Consider the following 26,347-nt stretch of genomic DNA (forward strand, 5'->3'; position numbering starts at 1 on the left):
GTCTCCTTCCCGCAATTCACGTGCACGGCAGGTTACGAGCGTAACCGTGATGTCTTTTTACTGGAAGCTGTGACTGTGCGGACTACTACTGTGCGGTAAAAGAGGGCTTCAATCTGTGCTTTCTGCAGCTGCAGCAGATGTTGAAGACATCTTTGACTTTATAGGGAGCGGAGGCATTTCAGGCATAGATTGCACTGGAATTCCTTTTAAACAAAGTCACATTTCACTCCCTTCTGTGCCTGCAGCTGGGAAGTTTGCTGAACTGGAAAGGGCTGAAGGAATACATTCTTTTTTTATGCGTTTTATCTTGTTTTTTCCTGGTTGGATTTGTATATCCGTGTAAAATAATCCCTCCCACCCCTACCCCTTGAGCTTCTCACCTTTCTCTGTCCTTTCCGTCGCGCCTGCATTTGAAATGGCAGATGGCGGCAGGCTCGTCGCCCAACCGCAGCGTGGAGCTTTTTGTTTGGACTGAAACCACACAGCTGCTGTCAGAACCAGCCGTTCACTTGTTGAAGTAGTGGGCACTTTGAACCATACCCCGTACCCTCGAGGGCCCCCACCCACGAGGCGCTTATTCCTGTCCGTGATGATGAATTCCTCCCTGGATCCACTGAACCAGACCTCTGCCGACCCGTCGCGCGCATCTTCTCCTTTCTGCCTACTTGCGATAAGCTACTCTGAGGTTTTCACCACCTGCCTTCTGGAAGTCTCCATCATATGTCTCCTCGCTGTCCTCATCATTTTTGGCAACCTGGTGGTGATCTTTGTGTTTCACTGCGCCCCGTTGCTCAGCCAGCACACCACCAGCGCGTTCATCCAGACCATGGCGTACGCCGATCTGCTGGTGGGGGTCAGCTGCCTGTTCCCCTCGCTCTCCCTCCTCCACCGCCTCCAGGGACTCGACCCCAGGCTCACCTGCCAGGTGTTCGGCTACTTGGTGTCCGTTTTGAAATCCGTTTCCATGGTGTCGCTGGCGTGCGTGAGCGTCGACCGCTACGTTGCCATCACGCGACCTCTGACCTACGCCTCCCTGGTGACGCCGTGTCGAGTGCGGTGCTGCATCGGGCTGATCTGGCTGTACTCGGCTCTGGTGTTCCTGCCGTCCTTTCTCGGTTGGGGGAAGCCCGGTTACCACGGCGACGTGGTGGAGTGGTGCGCGGTCGAGTGGCGGACCTCCCCGGCCTTCACCACCTTCATAGTTGCGCTGCTGTACGCGCCGGCCGCCCTCACGATTTGCTTCACCTACGTCAACATCTTCAAGATCTGCAGGCAGCACAACCGGGAGATCAGCGAGCGCCACGCCCGCTACCGGCCCCAACAGTCGCAGGGCCCGGCGGAGCAGGGGCGGTGCTCCCTCTTGGCGCAGACACCAAAATCCCAACTGCAGTATCAGCAGCCCACGTCGACGTACCCGGACAAGCGCTACGCCATGGTGCTGTTTCGCATCACGAGCGTGTTTTACATCCTGTGGTTGCCCTACATCCTCTACTTTCTGCTGGAGAGCGCCGGGATCTACCACCACCCTGCCGCCTCGTTCCTGACCACGTGGCTGGCCATCAGCAACAGCTTCTGCAACTGCCTCATCTACAGCCTCTCCAACTCCGCCTTCAGGAAGGGCCTCAAACGCCTGTGCTCCTTCTGTCTGCAGCGCGGCGGCGGCGTGGGGGTCCGGAGCACGAAAAAGGCTTTCGTTTGTTCGGTTGAGAGAGGATGTGGAGGACAGGATTATGGATACGGTCGGGGGGAAATAGGAATTGGCACGACGTGTCACGTGTAGAGCCCACAAAGAGGAGAGCACTTGGGCCAAATTGGCATTCGAACTGGTTAAAAGGCACCCGGTTTGATGGCTGTAACACACGTATCCTCTTTTTGAGCATCGGCGTGCCGCAAAGAGCTGGATTAAGGTGTCGATCTGCCGCCGCTGCCTGTGGTGCATTTGGAGGTTACACGGGCGTCCTCTGCACGCTCCGGGGCTGGCAAAGACAGAGAAAAGGACTCGAGGGCAAAGCCCTGACGGAGAATTTAAGGCCTTGCGAGGTGTTTTTAAAGAGGAAGCAGAGTTTCTTGTTGGAAAGGAGGAGAAAAAGAAATAAATGAACTCTAAATGAGGTTGAACATTTGCACCTTTTAGGTTTCCTTAAATGGGAACCCTTTGCGAAAATAACAAGTGGTTGTTTAACAACAAGGGTTGCATTGTTTATAAGGACGGTTACAAACAGAACTAAAGTTGACTGGGGTGGTTTAGTGATGCTGAGGTGATCTGCCAATGGTTCTTAAGAAAACTAACAATCATGCCCTCACCCTCTGTGTCTAAATACTTCAAGTGATGCTGCAGTTATTTTGTGTATTTGTTGGGCCTCTTGTTGTTGACTGAACTTAGTCTGTTAAAAAGAAAATGGAAAGGAATGTCCTTTTGATGTTGTGTGTTTGCATTGACTGGACTGATTCTGGTTTGTCGACATTGAGACCTCGGTTCACCAACATTTGCATTCAGACTGTTGTGCTATTATTTTCTGATTGATGGGGTGTATTTAAGTGTAGGGTTCTCACCTTGAGCATGCTGTTAATAAATAAATAAATAAATAAATAAATTATATATATATATGTATATATATATATAACATGAGAAGCTGCTCATCTTGGTTGTAACATAACAATAAGCTAACTTTAGTTTCTATTCAAATCTGTTTCATTGCACTTCTGTTTTGATTAACAAACACAATTACGTTTGTGACGAAAGTAAAGGAAGACGAACAAAGGATGTATTTCTATACTTATTTTAAACTTATTGTTGGTACATTTATTTTTATTTTTTCAAAGCTTTGATGAAAGAAAAGCGTTAAGTTCTTAGAAGTATGACCCTTGAACTGTGATCCTGACTCCTTGGAATTTGCTTAGAGGAATAATCTTAAAGATATAAATGTGGGGTTTTCATAATTAGAGATTCTTGCAAATAATTACCGTGTTACTTTACTTTTATTTATTTGTATTCCAAATAACTTCCACAATGAGGTTGTTTTTCTACCCGGGGTCCACAGAAAATAAATAACTAGACAAACCGTTTTTAATGAACTAAAACAAGAAAAGACAAAAAAAGAAAGTGACGTGTTGCAGGAGATAAGTGAAGCAGCTCTGCATATGAAATAATAATGCAATGGAAACAAACAAAATAGCGACTAATACACAGAAACAAAAGCTATAATAATAAAAAACAAACTATATTCTACACAAGAGTGATCACATTTACTTTTTGGTCTGTCCTATGTGTTGGTGAGCAAATCCCAAGAAGAATAAACTCTTTATTTCCGTCGTGAAATGACATTTTTGCATAATTAATGACGGACTAGATTTCTCTCCGGCCTCCACCGTGACCCATTAGAAACCAATCACGCCACTCGCACATTAGCACATAAAGAACAAATCTAATCTGGTGTTCCTCAGCTGCACTTAACCAAATGACTGGGCAGTCCTCCAGGTGTATTGTGCTGTGACTGATTTGTTGTCCCTGCATTCCTGAAGTGTGTCCGTGTGTGTGTGTGCGCACACACACACGGACACACAACAAACGCGCAAACACAGGTAGATCTCATGTTAACGGAGCAGACACATGGCCCACCGGTCCCTGAGAGTAGTTTTGTGGGTTCTTTTCACGCTTCAGATGTGTTTCACATTCATCAGGATCAATGATCAGCTGAAATCAAATTCTCTGGTACTCAAAGATGAGATATTATCACGTCTTTCAACCATTGACCCTCATGTCAGTTTACTTAAATGCAGATATGATCACTTTAAAATGTTTTATCCAATTTACCAAAGAAAGTAAAACAGACATTCTTGGATAGAAATAAAATCAGATGTAAGAATATTGTAGAATGTACAAAAGCTTTGTGTAGCTCACCACTGTGTTGGCACAGTGATGCCTTGTGGTCATGGTTTTGACTGTTACTCCGTATATAGTGATATATTGTTGCCTTGATCTACAAATGAACATGAATTGTCGGGAAAAGTGTTTTTCCTTACATTTCCGCAGGGCTTAATTTGTAGACCCACGACTGTTTTTAGAGGGAAGGGCACGGACTGGATGTGTGCGTCAGCCCGCCTCCATCCCGCACTCAGTACATGACAACATGGGTCCCATTTGTTTGCAGTTAGGTAATGTCACTGTTAATTCAGCTACACTTCAATAACGCAATAATAGTTCCTATCTTCTGTAAGGCACAGAACTGTTATTGCTTGTCTTCTAACTTATTTGATTTGGTGATCGTGTGTGTGTGTGTGTGTGTGTGTGTGCATGTTAGGAGGCGACTTTTCGCTGAATTTAACGGTGCTCTGGCGTCGGTGCTAACAGATTCTCATCGCTTTGTTAGCCGCAAGTCACTTCCCTCGAGATGAGGTACAATGGGGGTAGATTCACAAGCAGTGCATTTAGTTATCCGTGAAGCGTTGCCAAGTACTGTTTTGATGCGTAGTCTCCTGTTCAGAAATAAGTTGTATGGAAATAATCATGTGCAGAAATGGCGAATTGAATGTCTCCATCTGCTGCAGAAGTTATATTTTTTTAAATGACCTACTTTCTGTCTATTTACTTGTAAAAAGTTGTAAACTCTGGTTTCGACTACCCATTAAAATGATTCTCTAAGGAGATGCGTTTTATTTTACTCGACCATCTCTTGTTCTGCTGTCTATTGCGATTGGTCAAGTAGATGACGTTGTGGGAAGAGGAAAGCTGTTCTGAAGGGATGAACACTGGTGATTGTGTGAAGGTGCAGCGACACGTTGGTTAGAAAGAACAACGGCTGGTTTACAAATCCATCCGTAGGTTAAAAACAGTCTGATCAGGGAGAGGAACAAGACTGCACATGTGGACCAAAGTAAACATTGAGTTTGTTGTAACTGTATTTTGATGTTATTCGGAAATAAGAATGCGATGATTGGGGCCTTATTTGATGCAACCTGTAACATGGATTTTGAGGCGCACAAGTGTTCTCTTGAACATATTGTTTTCTACGTACTGGTTGGCTGTTGTAGACCATACCCCCAGTGGCCAGTACAGCCTCACGCTTGTAGTGCAATGTAACAGTATTCTTTCATCTGATTTTCTTGGTAATGTTGTCTTGAGAGGCTCTAGACCACTAATGGCAGGCTTATGACGCCGCTGTTCTGAGGAACAGATTATTATCACATTAAAACAAGACCACGGTTAAAAATCCTTGGTGCGGAAACTTCTCGAAGAATTTATCCGCATGTGATATCTGTCACTGGAAAATTGCTCAGTCAACAAAAGGGCATCGTGAGAAAGTTTAAGCCACTGTATACACTGTAATATATGTTACTGTATTGATCATGACAAACTCATGTTTTATACGTCGTGGGTGTTGAATTTGATTTAGGTTTTTGTAAGCTGTATGCATTTATTGTTGGAGAATGTTGACGTGAATGACACAAAAGGCCAAATATGTCATGAAAATGAGTCCCTGTGAATCTTTAAAATGTTTTCACTTCATTACACGATGCTGTGTGGGGTTAAAAGCCTGTGTGGTATTACATCATGTATGTGTACTGCGCAAATAAACGTGATGCTGTCTCAATGTATTCAAACTCCTTTGTGCTGATTGCCCTTGTACCAACACAGGCACTATTTATTTGATCAGTTTCTCCACCCTCATGCAGTGTCTTTCAGTCTGTCATCTCCGTCCTCAACAGATACATATTTTGCCTGCTCTCCTCGTGCTGAAGCTGCTTACCGTTGCACAAATGGCAAAAAAAAGTGGTGCAGGGTGAGACAGACGGTCGAGATTTAATGAGGGATGATTCCAAGGTGAGGAAACAAAAAGCTTGTGCACGTGCTCTGTCCGTTACACGTTGTTGTAAAGAAATCACTGATTTCAATTCAATTCATTTTATTTTGTATAGCCCAAAATCGCAAATTACAAATTTGCCTCAGAGGGCTTTACAGTCTGTACACATGCAACATCCTCTGTCCCGAAACCCTCACATCGGCACAGGAAAAACTCCCCAAAATATGAAAAAAACCCTTCAATGGGGAAAAAAGGGAAGAAACCTTAGGGAGAACGTCAGAGGAGGGATCCCTCTCCCGGGATGGACAGACTGCAATGGATGTCATGTGTACAGAATCAACAATGTAAAAGATGTACAATACATTCAATTTCTCTAACTGAAATGATACAAGTAATTGCAAGTAGCAGAAGAGGTGTACGGCAGGACCACTGCAGGGACAACCTCCATCAGATCGAACCACCATCCACAGAGGCTTCTGTGGGGAGGGAGAGCAGAAAGATGTTGGTTTTTGATGACAGTAATATGAATCATATTTAAAGTAATGATGATGGCAGCAGCAGGTGTCAGCAGAGCCATGAGCCAGGAGTCAGAACCGGGGTCCGCACGAAACTATGATCCACGGAGACCTGCTAGGCGAGAAAGCACAAAAAACTCCCGGAAAGAAGCTTAATTAGTGATGTACATTAATAAAGCATGGATGATTGTGGGAGGAGAGAGTGAGAGTGAGAGAGGGGCTCGGTGTGTCCTAAGAAGTCCCCCGGCAGTCTAAGCCTAGAGCAGCTTAACTAAGGGCTGGTCCAGGCTAACCTGAGCCAGCCCTAACTATAAGCAATATCAAAGAGGAACGTTTTAAGCTTTATCTTAAATGAACTGACCGAGTCTGCCCCCCGGACTGAAAGTGGAAGCTGGTTCCACAAAAGAGGAGCTTGATAACTGAAGGCTCTGGCCCCCATCCTACTTTTTAAAACTCTAGGAACCACAAGTAGCCCAGCATCTATGGAGCGTAGATGCCTTGTAGGACAATACGGTGTAACAAGCTCTTTAAGATAAGACGGTGCCTCACCAGCCAGTGCCTTGTAGGTGAGGAGAAGTACCTTAAATTCTATTCTTGATTTAACAGGAAGCCAGTGCAGAGAAGTTAATACAGGAGTTATATGATCCCATTTCTTAGTTCTTGTTAATACACGTGCTGCAGCATTCTGAATCAGTTGGAGAGGTTTAAGCGATTTACAAGAGCAGCCTGATAACAAAGAATTACAGTAATCCAGTCTAGAAGTAACAAATGCATGAACTAGTTTTTCTGCATCACTTTGAGACAGGAAGTTCCTGATTTTTGATATATTCCGTAGATGAAAAAAGGCAGTCCTTGAAGTCTTCTTTATATGAGAGTTGAAGGACATATCCTGGTCGAAGAGAACTCCAAGATTTCTGACGGTGCTGTTGGATACCAGAGCAATTCCATCCATAGAGACTGTATCACGTGACAGCTGACTTCGAAGGCGCTCTGGGCCTATCATGATAACTTCCGTTTTTTCCGAGTTTAACATCAGGAAGTTGCAGGTCATCCAGGTTTTGATGTCTCCAAGACAGTCCTGAAGTCTAACAAGTTGGTTGGTGTCTTCTGGCTTGATCGATAGATACAGTTGAGTATCGTCTGCATAACAATGGAAGTTTATGCGGTGTTTTCTGATAACGTCGCCCAAAGGAAGCATGTACAGGGTAAATAGAATCGGTCCAAGCACAGAACCTTGTGGGACTCCGTGACCAACATTCGTGGTCCTCGATGATTCACCGTTCACAAACACAAACTGGGATCGATCCGATAAATAAGATTTAAACCAGCTGAGTGCAGTTCCTTTGATGCCAATCAAGTGTTCCAGTCTCTGCAGCAGGATACGGTGATCGATGGTGTCAAATGCAGCACTGAGGTCCAGCAATACAAGAAAAGATACAAGTCCTTGGTCCGATGCAAGTAGAAGATCATTTGTAATTTTCACCAGTGCCGTTTCTGTGCTGTGATGCATTCGAAATCCTGACTGGAAATCCTCGAACAAAGCATTGTTTTGTAGAAAGTCACATAATTGATTCGCGACAGATTTCTCCAGGATCTTAGCGAGGAAGGGAAGATTAGAGATGGGTCTGTAGTTAGCCAACACCTCTGGAGCTAGGGTAGGTTTCTTCAGAAGAGGTTTAATTACAGCTACCTTGAAGGACTGTGGTACATGTCCTGTCAACAAAGACAGATTCATAATATCCAGTAGGGATGTGCTAATTAACGGAAAAACTTCCTTAAGCAGCTTAGTTGGAATCGGATCCAGGAGACAAGTGGAAGAGTTGGATTTCAAAATTGTAGAAGTCAGTTGATCAAGGTTGATGGAAGAGAAACCATCCAAGTAGGTATCAGGGCCCACGGCTGATTTGAACTATATTTATTTTTTTCTTTGTTAGTAAAGGAAGTAAAAACGCAGATGTAGATGATGGAAGCCTCAGTCAAGGCTCTAAGTAATTATTTATAAACCATTAAAGTTCACTGTCACATTGACTATTGCCCCTCCAAAGTCAATCTAAATCTAGTAAAATATTCAAAGCGTAGCACTTATGTTTGTTGTTGTTTGAGTAACGAGGTTTGTGCGAAGCTTGATAAGTATCACACCGCGTTCCCTCGGCATCTCGGTGGAGAAAGAATAACAGAATGACATGTCAGCTATTGTGTTGAGTCAGAGAAAATCAGGAACATAAACAATGGAAGGCTAGTTACTCAGCCTTCCCACGGAAGCCCTACTCCGGTACTTTATTCCTAGCTTTACACACACACACACACACACACACACACTCTGAGACTCTGCCCCCAGTGACTGGTTTTCATTTTATGTTCATAGGAAGAAAATGTTTTGCTCTCATTCAGATGCTCTGTAACTTTATACCAATGCTTTAATATGTTGATCTAATCGATACACTCTCAAAGCCTTTTGCAGATTATGATCATGGACAACTTGCAGAATCAATCAAAAACCAGAGCACTTATGTCATAACCTTTAACCCTTTTCACTGTGTTCTTTGTACATTTCCTCAGAGATGCGCTATCCTTAGCATTCTCGTTCCCTCCCGCTTTGCCTCTGGTAATTGCTTGAACTTGCTCTCACACTCCGCCATGAGACACTGGATATGTTTTCTGTCTCCTCTCACGCTACCCTCATTCCAATCCTCGCTTTAGCTAAATAGACGGACGGACGGACAGAAAGGAAGCTAATTGGCCATTAAGTCAGAGGTCTTTGTACGTGCTCTCAGCACTTCAGATAAGTTTAGGCTAAGTGGTGCTTGTTTCAACAAGGATCCTTATCACTCACTGAGAAACTGCGGCTCGGTGTAATGCGCCCTTCACACTGGTAGCATAAGCTCCGCCCCCGTGATTTAAAATACATCCGTACCATTATCAAGATTTCTGGATCGCTTGTGTTCACTTTTACAGTGGTGGCTATTTATGGGAGGCCTGTTTTTGGCCTCTGATCCCCATTACCTCACTTTGTTTTAGTATCCCTTTCTTCCTGCATTTTCTCTTGAACTCATTATTTTTTGGAGGGGGTTTGACTTTCCTCCTCTTTGGATGCTGGGATAGAATGATAGTAGAGAAAAGAGGCAATGACACGAGGGGCACAGAAATGGAGAGCGTAAACAAGAGGTTTAAATGAAAAACTTTGATTCAATCCAAGGGATTTCTGTATGAACTTACATCTTCTTTGGCCATGGTTTTGCAGGATGGGTTTTTATCGCTAGGATTTAAAAAATGCCATTGAGCGAGGCAAACAGGATGCTGAAAACTCATCTAATATCCCAATGTGTAATGGGAGAAGTTCCTAAATGGATCAATGGAGTGTGACATTAATTTCACATGAACTCAGTGAGGCATAATTGTGAGTTACTGCTGACGAGTTGAAACCTTCCTTTGCGCTCGCCGAATGTCTCATTATTCACCGATGGTATAGAAGCACGGTCGCAGCACCAGGCCACGCAACGAATGCCATGACGGGTTTCTGCTAAATGTTAAACAAATGCCCCGTCTTTGTATTACACACACAACATGACTTCAGAGCCACTTTCCCGCCAAGATATCTTAAAATGTGTGTTTGACTTGTCAAGTAATGGCCGTTTTGGGCGTCTTGGAGTGAGATTTCTTTTTTGGAGGCCTTTTTGCTCCAAATGCATTGAGCGTCGATAATGAAATGAGGGGTGATTAATCCTTGCGAGTGGAGTTGTTACGTGTGTGTGCGCTGTGTGACTGTCATCGGAGTGGAGTGATATGTTTCACCGGGCTCCTTTGTGTACTGCATGCAGTTGTTCTCCTTTCAGCCCGTGGCACCACTCAGACCAAATGAGATCACACCAATTTTTGCCGGGGAAAAACGACACCCATGACATTCGTTATAGTGCTGATGGCTATTCGCCTCTCTTTTTCTGGTGTATCCGTAGTTACACACACACACGCGCGCACACTTCTCCTGCTCTCTGTCCTAGTCATCTGTCCACGTTGCTCTCCAAAGGCCCGGCGTTTGTTGAAGAAGCGACGATGAAAGCCGCACGGCCTCTTATCCACCCGCTGTTGTACAGAACAGAAAGTGTCTCTTCATTGTTTTTTTTATCATATGACCTCCTCGCCTGAAGTAGGGCGATGTACCCGAGACCTTCTCAGCACTGATTGCATATCGTGCCTTTGGTCTTATTATCTTCAAAGCAATTTCATCGCTGTTATTCAAAGCTGTTATTACTGTCTATTATTAGAGCTGATAATTACTTGTCACTTTAAGTTAACTACAAAAATAACTCAAACTGTCAGAAAAAGACAAGTGAAGATACACGGAGAGATGCACAGTTCGTGCTGCAGAAAAGAACACTCAGTGCTGCCAGTAATTCATCCTGACCTACACTGTAAATCTCAGCCATGTGTTGCCACCACATGACCGCTGCTACTGGTTGTCCAATAAAACCTGCTTTGGAATGAATGCATAATTTTTACTTCCTTTTACTCACTGTGACCATTTTGTCTCCCCCCGCCGCCTGTTCCTTATTAGGAGTCTCCTCAAGACAGTGCCATTACCAGGGACATTAACAGGACATTCCCGGCTCATGACTACTTCAAAGACACCGGAGGAGATGGACAGGACTCCCTGTACAAGATCTGCAAGGTGGGGCTTCCACACATGCAAGAGGCTGTTTGGTTTTAAAAGGCACCGGAGGGTATTTTGTTGCCAGCCTAAAATTCACAAAAAAAAGAAAAAAGCATGAATCAGTGGACAAACTACTATTTTCCCCATACTGTGGTGTCCTCTCTGATCCACATACAGGAATTTGCTTTTCAACATTTATAGGGAAATATTTTGAGGAATTTGCATGAAGTTAAAATCCATCCCATACACAAATACATTTAAAAATGTGGTGGTTAAATATTGACTATCCGTGTTACTGGTTTTGCAATCCAAATTCACCCATTGAAGTGATTAATTAATACCTCACAACTTCGGTCTACTTTTTCAATTTATTGTAAAGACATACATCATGATAACTAAATGCTGTCTTTTTTTTTTTGTTAGCCGTAGGGTTAATTGCCGGAGCTAATTATGGCTTTCTGCACGTGAAAGAGAATCCAATGTCCCCCTGTGTTACACAGCAAATTATTATGTAAAGGACTTAAATGGCTTTTACAATACAACACGGAACAACCTTTTCAGAGCAGGGGAGAAAGTTGTCACTGCTAAATCAACAGATGCTCTGTTTCAGGGTGGTTCAGCGGGTTCAGTCAATGCCTGTGTAGAAATACAGCACACGGACACAATTGAAACACGCACGCATGCGGAAAGTGCTGACATAACTACTCGTGCTGCACAGCTGACTTTAATATACGGGCGTGACAGTGAAGTGTCTGCTTTCTTTCTCATGTAAATGAGAAAACACAACTACACCATGTATAGTTAAGACACACGCACACACACACACTTAGACTTTTTAGTTCCATAATCACACAACAGTTGGGCTGTAGTTCCTCCACTGCTTTCATTCATTATGTATAACTCAGGTGAGGACATCAATCTCTTTACCAGACAAGCGCCTCCTCGGGTGCGTTTGAATAATTCAGGTGTGTGTGTGCGTGTGCGTGTGCGTGTCCGTGCGTGTGTGCGCGTGTGTGCGTTCAACAATGTGTAAGGTATAAATAAATGGCTTTGTGGCCCAAAATGTCTGCTAGTATTATGTATTAGGCTTTAAATATCTATATATGTGTGTCATTTCTAAGTTCTTTAATTTGTTTTGCTTATGTAAAGCTGTGCTGAGCTTCCAGTGTAGCTTAAGCCGTAATTCTCCGCTTCTGCTTACCTTAAGTTGAGTTTTTACGGACGCTGATCTTGTCCTAGGCTGCTTAACCCGGGGCTTTTTGGCCTTGTACTCTGTTTTTCTCTCTTTCACAATGCATTTCATCACTTGATTTTGTGTTGAATTTACATACTGTTTAATGTCCCTGGATAAAAAAATCTGGGTTTGGACCAGCAACGGGCGGCATCCGCCAAAGCAAAATGTTCATTAATCATGACAAACATGTTTTATCAGCATTCAACCACAGAGATACATTCCACAGTGAATCATCTCAAAAGTGTATCTGCCAACTGCGTGTTTTTGTCCTCTCCTTTAGGCCTACTCTGTTTACGATGAGGAGATCGGCTACTGCCAGGGACAGTCCTTCTTGGCCGCTGTGCTGCTGCTGCACGTGAGTTCACCCGATCAGCGATCAATCCTTTTGATATCCCGCCCTGCCGGAGGATTTCATTGGGTTGTTTGTGAATGTCTTAGAGACTTGTCCACAGTACCATCAGAGTAGAGCGCGATAGGCATGATGTACTGTCACTGTGGTGAAACCGTGAGAAGGTGGTATCTGTTGGCCTCTGACATTATTATTTGTAATGAATAACAGATCATGTGTTGTTCATTTGCCAAACTGGTGTGGTTTCCCATTAAGAACTCCTCTCATTCTGGGACATGTCAACGCTGCTTCCTAGTGGACACACAATGCCATATATTTTTAGAAGCTGATGGATGAAATGAAAAATGTAATGCAGCATTATGAGGAGTAATCTATCACGTTCATGTAGTGTTACATGCAAAAAGCTGTCAAGTACTAACCTCCCTTCCTGAAACCTGGGGAGGCACTAATGACTAATTCTCTGGTGCTCCTCAGATGCCAGAGGAGCAAGCTTTCAGTGTGCTCGTCAAGATCATGTTTGATTACGGGCTCAGGGACCTCTTCAAGCAGAACTTTGAAGATCTGCATTGCAAGTTCTTCCAGCTCGAGAGGCTCATGCAGGTACGCGTGATTCAGATCTGAAGTGATTTTTTCTTACATCACCGTGTTTACGCAGTAGCTGGTCGAAAGAAAAGTGTTAGTTTGTCTTCATTACGCCTATTAATGTATTAATGTAACTCTCCTTGTTCCTTCTCCCACACCCTTCCTTCTTCCTCTCTGTGCTATTGTTCTTCATTTCCTCCCTCATTGACTTTGTGTCTCCCTAATAGGAATATATACCAGACCTGTACAACCATTTCCTGAACGTGGGTTTGGAGGCTCATATGTATGCCTCTCAGTGGTTCCTCACGCTCTTCACAGCCAAGTTCCCTCTGTACATGGTCTTCCATATCATCGACCTGCTACTGTGTGAGGTTGGTAATGAGACACTACACAAGCCTGCTGCAATCCACACCAGCTAGGTTTGTCAAATTCAAGCACCAAAAGCCCCAAAGGAGTTGAAAAGAAAGTTGAAGGGAACTTAATCACCTGAATGATGCAGGGAACCGTGATGCTGTAATGATGCCTCACAGCAGCAGGAACTGGGAGACTGTTCAAGATCCAGGGTATGATGAACAGACCCGATTACGGCGAGGAAAAGCTGCTTCAAATCAGACACGTCGGGGGGGGGGGGGAGGGACTGACCTCAAGAAGGCAAGCCAAGACAACTGGAGTGTCAGCAAAGTCCTAAACTTCTGTGGAGGGTTTTTCGACATAATAATAGATAATCTGCCAGGGAGAGTAGGAGGCACAGCAAATTAAAATACATGCATCTACTGCAGCACTAATGTAGTATTGTTAATTTATTCATTGCTCTCTGTTTTATAAAGCATTACAATGAGAAAATGTGTCTTCATTTTCAGGGCATTAGTGTGATCTTCAATGTGGCCTTGGCGTTACTAAAGGTAAGGTAGCCCACATAATGAATGCTAGTTAAAACTTCTCGCCTTATTTGTGACTTACTTTTATCTATCATATCATATTTCTACACTTGAGCTAGTTTATCACAAACCTTTTATTGTATCACAAATGCTTCAGAAAGCTGTCAATCACTGAGGGTTGTGCTGCTTCCACGGAGCCTCGTCCAGATTGTGTGAATTGGTTCCCTCCTTTTTCTCAGACATCGAAGGACGATCTGATCCACACAGACTTCGAGGGTGCACTCAAATTCTTTCGTGTCCCGGTCCCAAAGAGGTACCGATCTGAGGAGAACGCAAAGAAGCTGATGGAGCTGGCTTGTAGTATTAAGGTGAGCTTAGAGTAGAATACCTCCCTATTAACAATAGTTGTTCAGCCCTGCCTTGCTTATACAAACCTCTGACACTTTGCATTCAGCTCCCTTTTAATGCATTCAGTAAACAGTAATATATAAATAATACCTAAAACTTTAGCAGTGCTACTTATATACCAGTAGAGGCCACTGTTGAACTGTAAATCAAGTTTGAGCACACACACCTCCAGCATACCTCTCTGTACTGCATGTGTCTTCACCCAAACACACACACACACCTACCCTTGAGTCCTGACCAGTTTTCAACAGACTGGCCTAATTCAGAGCTCCTGACTATGAAGGTAACTTTAGGCAGAGATATTAATTGGCACACATGGCAGATTTGTTTTAACGATTTGGTTCAGTTAGCATCTTCGACAGCAGAGAGATACACACACACACACACACACACACCAACTAATCCAGCACAAAAGAAGAGTTGAACATAATCGGAGGCAACTCTAATGAAGTAGCTGCATGTAGTTACATGAATGCAAAGTGACCTACAATTTTATATCCAGCCCATTATGTGGCCAAAGAAAACAGTACCACGAAATCATTGTGCCACGCGTACAACAATAGTGGTGCTGGGAATGTTTTAAACAGGATTCAAAGTTTGGATAATTATCTTTGAATGACCTTTAGACCATTGGATATATCCATGTACGCCTTGAAGCTGAAAAGCCCACCATGATGAAAATCTTTATTGGTTACATGGAGTTGTTAAAATACTTTATTTATGTACAAGAGGTTAAGGTCAAACACCCTGGTCCTTGCCCCTTTGAACCACTTCCTTCTTCCCCAGCTTCATCACCCTCACGGTACAATAAGCACAAAACTCTAAAAGCAGAATCAAATTTAAAGTGCTCCTATCAAGAGGAGGAACGGAGTGTAACAAATGGTGAGGTGATGGAATAAGTAAGTCGTTGTGTCCGTACTTCAGCTATCGTAAAGTGATGGTTGTGCCTGTGTTAGTTTTAGTACGTGGCATTCAGGGGAAAACTCTTTACTTTGTCATTTCAGTCAGAGGTCATACTTATTTGAATAATTACAACGTGAATATGCGGCAAACTACAGTCGGGTCAGAAAATGTATTCAGCAGACAGTCTCAGCGTCAAACCGGGGTCATTAGTGCCGTCTCAGTGTTTAGTCGTTACACCTACTTTCTCCTTTCTCCTCTCGTCTGCCAAACTTTTGACTTCTAAAGTTGTTATATGCAAATTGTTCTGGGATTCATATGAAAGTCATCGTCCTGTGCAGTTTCCATTGTTACGGTGTATTTCTGTTTACGTCTCTTGAGGAAAAATAATGAGAAATGAGACTGACGAGGCCACTCGTGCCCATTGGATGGCCTCCTGTACAGTTCTGCCAGCAGAAGCATCATCAGGTGACGAGTGGCGGGCAGGTGTTGGATCATTTGATCTGCTTTTGTATAATACGAAAGTTGAGAAAGCAACATGCAGGCGTGAATGCACTGGCAAACGTTGCGTTGATGTTGCAGCTGTAACAAAAAGCTTTACAATCCGCAGAATGGACAAGCGAGTTGTTGCCCGTATGGCAGTCGTCTCTTTTGAAAAAAGCCTGTTGGAAGGCAGCAGCTGGACGGTGAAAGGCCCGTTGATGAGTTGGCGTGCGTGCGTGCATGCGTGCAAGCAAACTGCATCTTTAGGTATGAATGTGTCCCAATATAGCGCCTTGTCACACAGTAATAACAGTAGCAAAATGAATCTGTTTCTTAAATCTGCATCAAATGCAGGACTGACTTCAAGAGCGCCTCAATCGGGTTTATCAATCCTGTGTGCTTGTTCACTAAAGGTGGTAATGGCAGCTTTAGGCTAGTTTATTTTTTAATTGTACACAAACTGTATTATTGTCATGATGCAGCTGATGAGTACCAAACATAGTTTATTTTTCTCCCCTCGCTGCACAACAGATCAGCCAGAAAAAGTTGAAGAAATTTGAGAAGGAGTACCACACCTTGAGGGAGCAGCAGGAGCAACAAGAGGCCCCCATCGAGAGATATGAGGTAAATATACATAACATCATTCAACATGAAATTAGCATACACTTAACACGCATTAGTTGCAACAATAGTTGTCTTAATTCATATTTATTTAGTTTATTTAGTTATTTAGTTTGGTGTGGATAGTGAAAATGTTAGTAGTGCATGTTGAAACTACATAGTGTTAATACCCCCACCCTGTTCTGACTCTGGGTTTCCATTCATCAGAATGTATATAAATATATATTTGGTTTACGGTGGACCTCGACAGCCCTAGTTTAGGAGATTAAAGGTACATGGCACCATTAATTGTAGATGTCAGAAGTTGTCTCTGGTGGCCGGTTGGTTGTATCCAGAAACAAATCATCCGTTACAGCAACTGAACTTCTGCTTTGTTTGCTCTTAAAAACTGCTTCTAACAAATGGTATATCAATATCATATTGTTGCATGTCCATCCTTACCACTCAACAATGAATCTACAGCTTCATTAAGTAAACACATGTCGGTTTGGGACCACAAGATTACACTAAGTTTAAGGCAAATTTCAAATGATTACAAATGCAATTCTGTTTTTAAATCCCTTTAAACCCAGATTCCCAGTTGGTTTGATTCAGTCCCTTCAAACAGACTTTTATCTTTATCTGAGTAGACTTGTATTCCCAGAATGAAAAGACTGTCTCCAGAAATGTGAATGTTTGGGATATTTTCAATTACAGACGTGTCTTTATGGAAGACATCCAGTTAAACATTACAGACAACCCTGACTTTATAACTACTGCAACAACAAACTAAGATAGAAGATGTGCTCACACATTCTTTTGCAACTCTTCATGATTAACTCTGTAACCGCTTCACTTTCCTTCCTCTTTCATGTCGCCTGACTTATTTCTGTTCATACGTTTCCTTGTCCCACTCTTTTTTTCGTCATCTTTCCTTTGTCTTCATCTCTTTCCCGCCCCTGCTTCTCCTTCTCCCTCGGCTCAGCGGGAGAACCGTCGCTTGCAAGACGCCAACATGCGCTTGGAGCAGGAAAACGACGACCTGGCTCACGAGCTTGTCAGCAGCAAGATAGCCCTGCGCAGAGACCTCGACAACGTAAGCTAAGGAGAATGCGTGCGTGCGTGTGCGTGTGCGTTTGTGTGTGTGTGTGTGTGTGTGTGTGATATGTGCACATATTCATAAATATATGAGTTGTCACTTCTGTATGAGCAAGATAGCAGGCGCGAGTGCGTTTTGGCAATAAAAACACAACTGTAACATATCCTTTGTTTGCACAACTGTAAAATGTCAATGTTTGTGTGATGTGTTGTTTCCCTAAGAGGAAGACACATGAAGGAAAGCTAAGAAAAAGTAGGGCAAGTGTAACTTTCAATGACCTCATCAGCATTGGGTTGTGTGTGTGTGTGTGTGTGTGTGTGTGTGTGTGTGTGTGTGTGTGTGTGTGTGTGTGTGTGTGTGTGTGTGTGTGTGTGTGTGTGTGTGTGTGTGTGTGTGTGTGTGTGTGTGTGTGTGTGTGTGTGTGTGTGTGTGTGTGTGTGTGTCAGGCTGAGGAGAAGGCAGACGCCCTGAATAAAGAGTTGCTGCTGACCAAACAGAAACTGGTGGACTCTGAGGACGAGAAGAGACGCCTGGAAGAAGAATCTGCACAGGTGAGAGCAAGCCGCGGGACACCTTTCACCTTGATGTATCTTTTGCTTCAAAGATCTTAGTTACAAATGGTAGGAAAAGCGTCAGCACTATTGCACATTCTCAGGTCAAGGAAGGATCCGAAGTATTGTGTTCATCCCGCTTAAATTGCCTGTCACTGGGCTCAAGAGGGAATCTGGTAGGACGTATGCAGTATTAATGTGACAGGCTGTGAATGACCTGACTGTCCTAAAGATACGGCTCAGAGTCCGCTGCATCTTATTTCACTGATGATGATGTCTCTTTTTTTTTTTTCTATGTTGATTTTCTTGAGTTTTGATGAAGAATCTCAATGAACAGACCTGTTCATGAGTGACCTCCACGTGTGTCCCGTCTTCTTGAATGCGTAGCTGTGAATGATTTATGTGCTTGAACAGAGGTTGTGTTGAAGGTGTGACTTTGCCCCGAGCGTAAAGTCTGCCAAAACCGTTCTCTGGTTTCTTCACTTGTCACAGCAGTCGCATGGTCTCTGGGGCCTCCGACCCTGCTTCTGTCCTTGGTCTCTGTGCCCTACAACATCCTCACACTATGTGGGTTGCTTTGTTTCCACAGCTCAAAGAGATGTGCAGAAGGGAGCTCGATAAGTCCGAATCGGAGATAAAGAAGAACGGCTCGATTATTGGAGAATACAAGCAGGTACGTACATTTTTCCTGAACCATGTGCTGCAGAATCATCTGAGCCCAGAAATGAAGTCACATACTTCAATAATGAAGTGTTGATTCATTGGAGTTGGCATACATACGATACTATGAGCCTTGCTGTTGAAATCGTACTATTGAAGTGGCTCTTTTCTCTCAGGTCCATTTTAGAGAAGTGAAACTAAAGTGCTGCTGTCCCTCCCTGGTTTCCCCTTTTTGAACACATTAGTTGTTACTAAGTTCTGTTTGGCTCCAACATCGCAACCTCTACTACAATCCTCTTAACCACTGCACTCCCAGCAGCCTATAAAATGACACAAATATATACAATTAGATTCATTTCTATCCTAATAAGTATACATAAGCCGAGAGTTGTTCCTCACAAATCCTTGTGTCACGATTGTATCTTAAAAAGTTAATTCTTATAAAATACCTAAAATAATTTCTCTATTATAACAATACCATCAACATACCACACAAGTTATTGTTGTTAAATACTCCAAAATATCTCAAAATGATAATCCTTATTTAAATAGTAATTACAAAAAGTTCTTCTCAAAATGAAAACATATTAGTGTAATTCATTTAAAATGAACTCAAATCTAATACACAAGAATACATGGTTAGATGGTGTATAGATGTTTTTTTGTGTTTGTTGTCTCATCCTGAACTCTGGATGTTTGTTTCTCTTTTACTCTTTATTTTATTCATGAGCTTATTTGCCTTGTCTCTTCAGAACTAAGCTCCATTACTGTGGACTGGCCATAAATATCCAACGACAGTACAAACGCAGTCTGTTTCCAGGCATTCATTGAGAAACGACTAAATTTAGGAAACGGCCTTGAGCTGAACCCGTGAGCATATTTTGAGTTCCCCTCCCTCCTAATTTTTCTCTCCTCTCAGATCTCACCCTGTCACTTAATGCTTAAATATAAGCCTACTTGGATAAAGTCCTATTACCATCAGCAGGGAGACATTATGCAACAATCCAGCTTTTATTACTCCCTGTGGAGGCAAACAGAAATAGCACCATGACTAATTTAGAAACTGATCTTGACTTCACCTGAGACTAAAAATATTGACGTCAGCTCTGAAAAAGAGCTGTCGGGGGCTCTTGTGTGCACGTCGCGGGTAAAAGCAGCTTTCTGATTGCTAGTGTGCAGTGTGAAAGTGTGAAAACGGAGCTTTTTGTTATTTCTGCGACAGGGAATCAGGGGGCTGATGGATGGCGAGAGGGAGAAAATGAACTGAAGTATGTGGCGGACAGAGCAGAGGGAGGAAAGCTGCATTCAGTCCTCTGGGACCGACAAGTTTGAGGAATGCCCCAAAATAGGCCCAGGCGTTGTTCTCCAAGCCAGATAACTCTTAATAATACTTCAAACAGCGCTTTCATATTTAGACGGCGGTGAATGCCCCGCTTCTTTTTGTGGGATTAGAGCCGTAATGGGCTTTGTGGGCTAATTGCCCCTCCAGTCCGTTAATGGTAAAGTTAAAAACAGAGGCGAGTGTTGTTATCCCTGGTGGAGGAGCGCAGCCTGATGCAATCAGGCCTCCCGGCTACTTGAGAGGGACAGTGACATGTGGCCCTGCGTGTGTTCTATTTATTTCTTACTGTTTCAAAATATTTTTACCCCAGACGCTAAAATGTTTGGTATAACGTAAAAGTGTACGTCATTCTCAGCGCACCAACTGCTTGCATGCAGTGTTATCAAAGAATTGGTTAAAAAAAGGGCCAAACAATACTGTGGGGAAACATTAAATAATCTAAAAGATATGTATTCATTTCCTCCAAATATCCATCATATATTGGTTTTAGATAATAAAGCAATGAGAGTTCCTGACCTCATCTTATGCAACCCTTCTACAAATTATGGAAGCCTTGAGAGATGAAGGTGTCTACTTAAAATGTTGGGGGGGTGGGGGAAATGATTGAAGACTGCTTGCAGCTCAATTTAAAGCTTCACAAAGTGGGAGGATGTACACCATGCCATGGAGTACCTCTAGTTTAGGAGCAAGCAGACCGGAGTAAACGAGCCGGGCGGCAGCTGTGAGATCAAGAGGGGATGAGTAGTCGGTAGTGATGAAGGGAGAGGCAGAGGGATGAGTTCAGTAATGGCAGTTGAAAGTAAAATAAGGAGGGGATGACGGGAGGAGAAGATAAGGCACGTCGGAGAGGAGAGCGATTGGGTACGTGCTCGGCTGGAGGTACACAGATAGACGTGTATGGATTGATCTCCAAAGCAGGAGGATAAAGACGTACAGTGTGTGCCACGGGGACCAGATAGAGACACAGATCGCCCGTCTACAGAGAGGTGGGATGACCCCATGTTCCCGTTAGAATGACTCATGTCCCATCGATCGCTCTGTTCATCTGCGAGCCAGAGCACAAGTGTGTGGGTGTGTGTCTGTGTGTCTCACTGTCTGTTTGTAGCTGTGGGTTATACGTGTGTGTGTGTGTGTGTGTGTGTGTGTGTGTATATATATATATATAGGAGAAAATTAGATTTGTTAAGTATGCACATTTGTGTGCATCCGTTGATCCCTGCTGTGGAAAGCTGCACCCAGGACATCAGTAACAGACCCTCTGCCACAGAGACTAATTTACCGGCTTGGGATCAGGAGAAGCACGAATTTTAAAATGGCTGTTTAAAAAAAACCAACTGGTAAGCGTTTATGTGGTCCTTGGTGAACAGCCGTGTCTGTGTCTGTGTCTGCTTCTCGTAGATCTGCTCCCAGCTGAGTGAACGACTGGAGAAACAACAGACTGCCAACCGAGGAGAACTTGAGAAAATCCGGGTAATTTTGACGCACACGAACACACAAATGTATAAATGTCTTCCAGCATTGTAGAGTCGCTGCACGTCGGGTCGCGACCCTCCGAAACACTGTGTGACCGTATTAGATTCAGCGGTTTCCTCTGTGTCCGATACCAATGGAGCCGGTTAGATCTCTGGCATCCTGATGGTTGCAGGTATGAGAGGGGGGGGGGGGGGGGACTGACTATCCTGACATCCCATTGTCGCGCTTGGCAGTGAAATCAAAGATTCTGGGGCAAAGCATCTTGCTTCCAGCACTTGCACACTTGGCTGAGAAAGTGTTTGTTTAGACTGTAGCCGGGCAGGAGGCCATGTTGGCAAACAGCGCCGTCAGGGCCGAGGACGCACAAAAGGACGAGTTCTGTAAAGGTCTTGTGTGCGATGTCTTCAACTATATCATTGTTTGTCCATTTTATTATTTAATCATTATGGTCTAGCAGAGGCAATATAACTGTCAGCGATCACGAGTATAATTGAGGTAGGGGAAGGGTGAGTGGCAGCATATAACAGATCATTTAAATCACGGTGTTAATTAGACATGTTGACATAATGTAGTGACACACTTATTCACTAAGAGTCTATTTCGAGTGATGACAAAAACACTTTCAGCCTCGGTGCTTTGCAGTTTCATTAACGCTCTCTTCCTCATCTGCACCGATGAGCACAGAAACGTGGCGTCCAATCCCTATTTGGCTTCAAACTCAGTTGACAGTTTAATCCAAATGAAATGTGGGAGTGTTATGGAATATCTCAACCAGCAACGTCAACTGTTGTTGCTAAGGAACACAGCGTTCAATATGACCTGAGGTACTTCGGACAATTCGGAAAGCTCAGGTTCTAATATCCATCTTCAGGAGTAGACCTAAAAAACATATATAAAATAAACGCCATAGTACAGATATTAATCAGTGTAATATGTGATTGTGGTGTAAAAAAAGCAACCTGTTTTTTTTCCTCTGACCTCCTCTCTTATCCACGTCTAGTCCAAAGTGGATGGCTGTGAGAGGTGCAGCAGCCTTTTCAACAAAGAAGGTCGGGTGCGGGCTGCTGTGACCCGGGCCACAGCTGGAGGGGCCGAGGAGGCCGATGAGGAGAAGGAGGATTTGAAGAACCAGCTGAGAGAGATGGAGCTGGAACTGGCTCAGACCAAACTGCAGCTGGTTGAGGCGGAGTGCAAAATCCAGGTCCGCTAACAGCCAGATATCCATAAACGTGGGAAAATTGATCATGAATCCAAGGGATTATTGATACCAGGAGTTATACTATGATATATTAAGCTGGAATATTAGGATATCAGGATGATACCACATATTATAGACGGCATACACTGCGCTCCTCATTAAGAGGAGAAGAAATGTTTGTTTCAATGCTGTTGTGTGATGGATGTCTCTCCCACCAGGACCTGGAGCACCACCTGGGGCTGGCCTTCAACGAAGTGCAGGCCGCCAAGAAGACCTGGTTCAACCGCACGCTCAGCTCCATCAAGACCGCCACAGGGGCCCAGGGCAAGGAGACTACCTAACCAGTTAATACCCCCCCCCCCCAGCCAGCTTTACCCAGACACGTCTGGCAATTAGAGCAACTCGCTTAACTTCACCCGCCGGGACTGACCGACTTCAACATTCACCCCTGAAATTCCAGAAATTACCATGACTACAGACTGTGTTGCTCGTGTCTGCCCCCCCCCCCCCCTCCCTCCTCCCCCTTACACCCATCCATATATTCTCTTGTTCACCCTGAATTACTACAGTCAGACGAGCTGATGCGAGGGCGTGAAAAATAAGCTGAAGTACAACTCCTCCAACCCCCCCCCCCCCCCCAGAGACACAATGTGCTTCCACGGGTCACAGAAAGAAAACTGTAGGATAACTTTCAAAAAAGAAGAAAAATAGGACGTGCTCCATTTATTTCTGTCTTTGAACTGCTGACGTTGACGACCCGCAGAAGGAAGGTAGGACACCTGAACGGTGGCTGTGCTGCCTCCCTCCCTCCTCACTACCGGCACCAACCAGCCGCTCCCTGTGAAATCCTTGTTTAAGGTACGAGAGCTAAAGGACACCTTTTCAAATCGGAGCTCTTCTGATTTGTGTGTGTGTGTGTGTGTGTGTGTGTGCGCGTGAACACGCAGATTTTGTTTTTTGTCAGACTGTAAAAAAAAATGTGTGTTTTGAATGCATAAATAATTGACTGAGCTAATGTTATAATGTGTGTACAACAAAGACGGACAGCGTGTGATACTCCAAGGGGAAGAAAAAAGCACTAAGGTTATGTGTGTGTGTGTGTGTCCGTGTGTGTGTGTGTGTGTGTGTGTGCATGCAGGTGAGTCTGGCTGTCCTTTAATGTTCAAATATGTACATAAATGATGCTGCAGAAAAGGTTTGCTGACCATAGCTTGATGTGAGGGTGGATGAAGATGACACCAGTGGATATGAATATTTAGAATCTACAGTAAGGACGATGCAACATGCTGGAGGTTTGTTTGATTTGGATGTCCAAGCACAAAGAAACTAAAGAAAAAACTGCTCCAAACCATCCGAGCCTCTGGATGCATCATACTCTACATGCATCCATCATACTCTACATGTATGTGTGAATGTATGTATGTAGTAAACGCCACAGGGGTGCCATGATTGTTACGCACCCTAAACGTCCCTTTGAGGAAAACTACCAACATTCACAGGAGGTTTTAATTCCCGCTGCACTTGAAAACACCTCAAACACCCCTCCCCTCCCTGCTCTGGCATCAGCTGCTCTGTGACCTTTGACCTTGGCCGTCAGGGTCACATTAGATACTTTGCTTAGTGGAGTATTTACCATACTTCCTTCTGATTTTTGGGATCTCTTTACCACTATATATAAAAATAAGAATTACACTGTTTTACAAAAAAAAAATCACTTTATAATAGAAATATATAAAAGAGCAAGATGTTGTTTCTGAAAGGCAGTATGGGTGTCTTTATACGCTGTGGCAATGGCATCTGAAGCGTTGTAGTCGATCAACAAAGAAAACGTACCTATTCTGTGAGGTCAGAGGTTAATGTGTGACTTGAAGGTACGCTGTGGACCGATGGGAACAAGAGGATGAGGCAACAGTATGCAAGTGATGATTGGAGAAGGCTACATGATGCAACAAATGATGGGAGGCTCACAATTGGCACAAATAGCATGACTCTGTGGGTGAGGGGTTGGCTTGTGATTTCCTGGTGCATCTTCTGGCCGTGGGACGAAAAGCTCATAATGAAACGGGTCCAGTTACGTGATGTAAAGCTGGTGTTTGTTCCGGGTGATTCCGCCGGGCTCTGCAGCAGCACCTTTGGGACGGGGCGGGACAGGAGGGATACGGATGAAACAGAAGTTGGTCAGTTCCTGAGAGGTTTGAAATGGTGTATACTGAGCACTGCACCTTCAGCGTGGATCAGTGCCAGGAGTTGAGAGTGATGTCACCGGAGGGTCAAGCAGGGGTCAAACTGAAATACACTCTAAATCAGTCCAGAGGGGTTTGGCTGTTGAAAGAGTGCTTGCTTGTGTGGATGTTTTTGCGTCTTCATGTTTCGCTGACTGGAAAAGAGGCTCAACAATATTTAAATTTCTATTCATATTTCTCTAATCAGATTAAACTGAAGCAAGAAAGAACTGCTTTTTGTTTTAGCCTAAAATCTACTGGTGACGAATGAGAAAAGGTCCAGATGAAGAAGAAAAGGGCCGTCCCTCTTAAGGCACTGGGTTGTATATAACGAACATTAAAAAAAAGAAGAATATTCCGTTTTTGTTTATGATTTTCTACAGTGTAACTATAACTAACGTTGCCTACTTGTACCTTCAAACCTGCTGTTGTGCTATTAATCCACAAGTTTTGTTGTTTGTGTCAAGATGTTTTGTTTTTAATGTTTATATTGCTCAAACTTCTCAGTCGGACCGCTGTTTGGTGAATTAAATGCCAAAACGTAGCGTTATCATCCACCAACAAAAACATTATCAACGTGTGGAAATTCTTAGTGTAGGATACATTGTGTATACTTCATGAATTTCAATATAAAGATATCAACACAATATGTCTGCCGCTTGACTTGTTCTTTTAATAGAAGATCTTACAACACACAGAAGTTACAGAAGTCATCGTGATACAAAAACTCAATCATGCCATAAAACGGTCAGTATCTGTTAGCCATGACTAGTTATAAATGTAATATAGTATAAATGTTGTAATATAGTACATCATAAAAAGTGTTGGTATAGTAGGTGATTAAAAAACTACATTTATATTGAAAAAATGTTATTGCAAAGTCATAGTGTACTAAAAAATGTTCTTGTATGTTAAGTTCTAGTATGTCAAACAAAAGTAATGAAAGAGTCAACATATTTCCTGTCTAAAGACAGACAAAACAATTCATAGAAGAAATATGTCAAAGAAAGTCCTAAAAGAAGTGATGGTTTAGTTTGTCAAAAAAGTTGTATAGTATGTAAAAACTAAAATAAAAAAAAAGTTTAAATGTTGAAGGACCTAAAGAGCATTGCGGTTCGATACTCAGCCCGAGCAACACTCCTGGTGTGTGTGAAGGATCTCTGAGGACACACACGAGGTGTGGGAGGCCACACACGAGGGCATGTCAGCCACTCATTTTAAAAAGCGCTATTGTGACCAAAACTGAATCGACCGACTGGTGCTGTGACATTTAAAGTGTGTCAGTCGCTTTGGTTTGAAAGGATCTGATCTCCGCTAAAAGACCAAAAACAGTAAATACGGCCATAGAAATCCATTACAACAGCATTAAGTCTAAACATGGGATTTCAACGTGTGCATTTCAGC

At 43.5% G+C, this 26,347-nt stretch overlaps 2 protein-coding genes across 5 annotated transcripts in view; both read left to right on the forward strand.

The window, feature by feature from the left end:
* The window catches only part of LOC119226493 (rab GTPase-activating protein 1), a 49,189-nt gene extending 23,597 nt beyond the window's left edge, over nt 1-25,592 (forward strand). For all 4 annotated transcript variants that reach the window (XM_037484527.2, XM_037484528.2, XM_037484529.2 and 1 more), the window contains 13 exons: nt 10,869-10,982; nt 12,479-12,553; nt 13,022-13,147; nt 13,357-13,500; nt 13,990-14,031; nt 14,247-14,375; nt 16,330-16,422; nt 17,384-17,494; nt 17,944-18,048; nt 18,638-18,721; nt 21,449-21,520; nt 22,524-22,724; nt 22,940-25,592. In XM_037484527.2, the coding sequence (XP_037340424.2) occupies nt 10,869-10,982; nt 12,479-12,553; nt 13,022-13,147; nt 13,357-13,500; nt 13,990-14,031; nt 14,247-14,375; nt 16,330-16,422; nt 17,384-17,494; nt 17,944-18,048; nt 18,638-18,721; nt 21,449-21,520; nt 22,524-22,724; nt 22,940-23,062 (1,419 nt within the window). In that variant the 3' untranslated portion in view covers nt 23,063-25,592. The remainder of the gene's footprint in view (nt 1-10,868; nt 10,983-12,478; nt 12,554-13,021; nt 13,148-13,356; nt 13,501-13,989; nt 14,032-14,246; nt 14,376-16,329; nt 16,423-17,383; nt 17,495-17,943; nt 18,049-18,637; nt 18,722-21,448; nt 21,521-22,523; nt 22,725-22,939) is intronic.
* Nucleotides 61-5,582, forward strand: LOC119226538 (probable G-protein coupled receptor 21). The gene has a single exon (XM_037484620.2). It carries the CDS (start codon nt 590-592, stop codon nt 1,778-1,780), a length of 1,191 nt encoding a protein of 396 aa, XP_037340517.1. The 5' UTR covers nt 61-589; the 3' UTR covers nt 1,781-5,582.
* Nucleotides 25,593-26,347: the final 755 nt, after the last annotated feature.

Source organism: Pungitius pungitius, chromosome 18, assembly GCF_949316345.1.
Source record: "Pungitius pungitius chromosome 18, fPunPun2.1, whole genome shotgun sequence".
NCBI classification, from domain to species: Eukaryota; Metazoa; Chordata; class Actinopteri; order Perciformes; family Gasterosteidae; genus Pungitius; species Pungitius pungitius.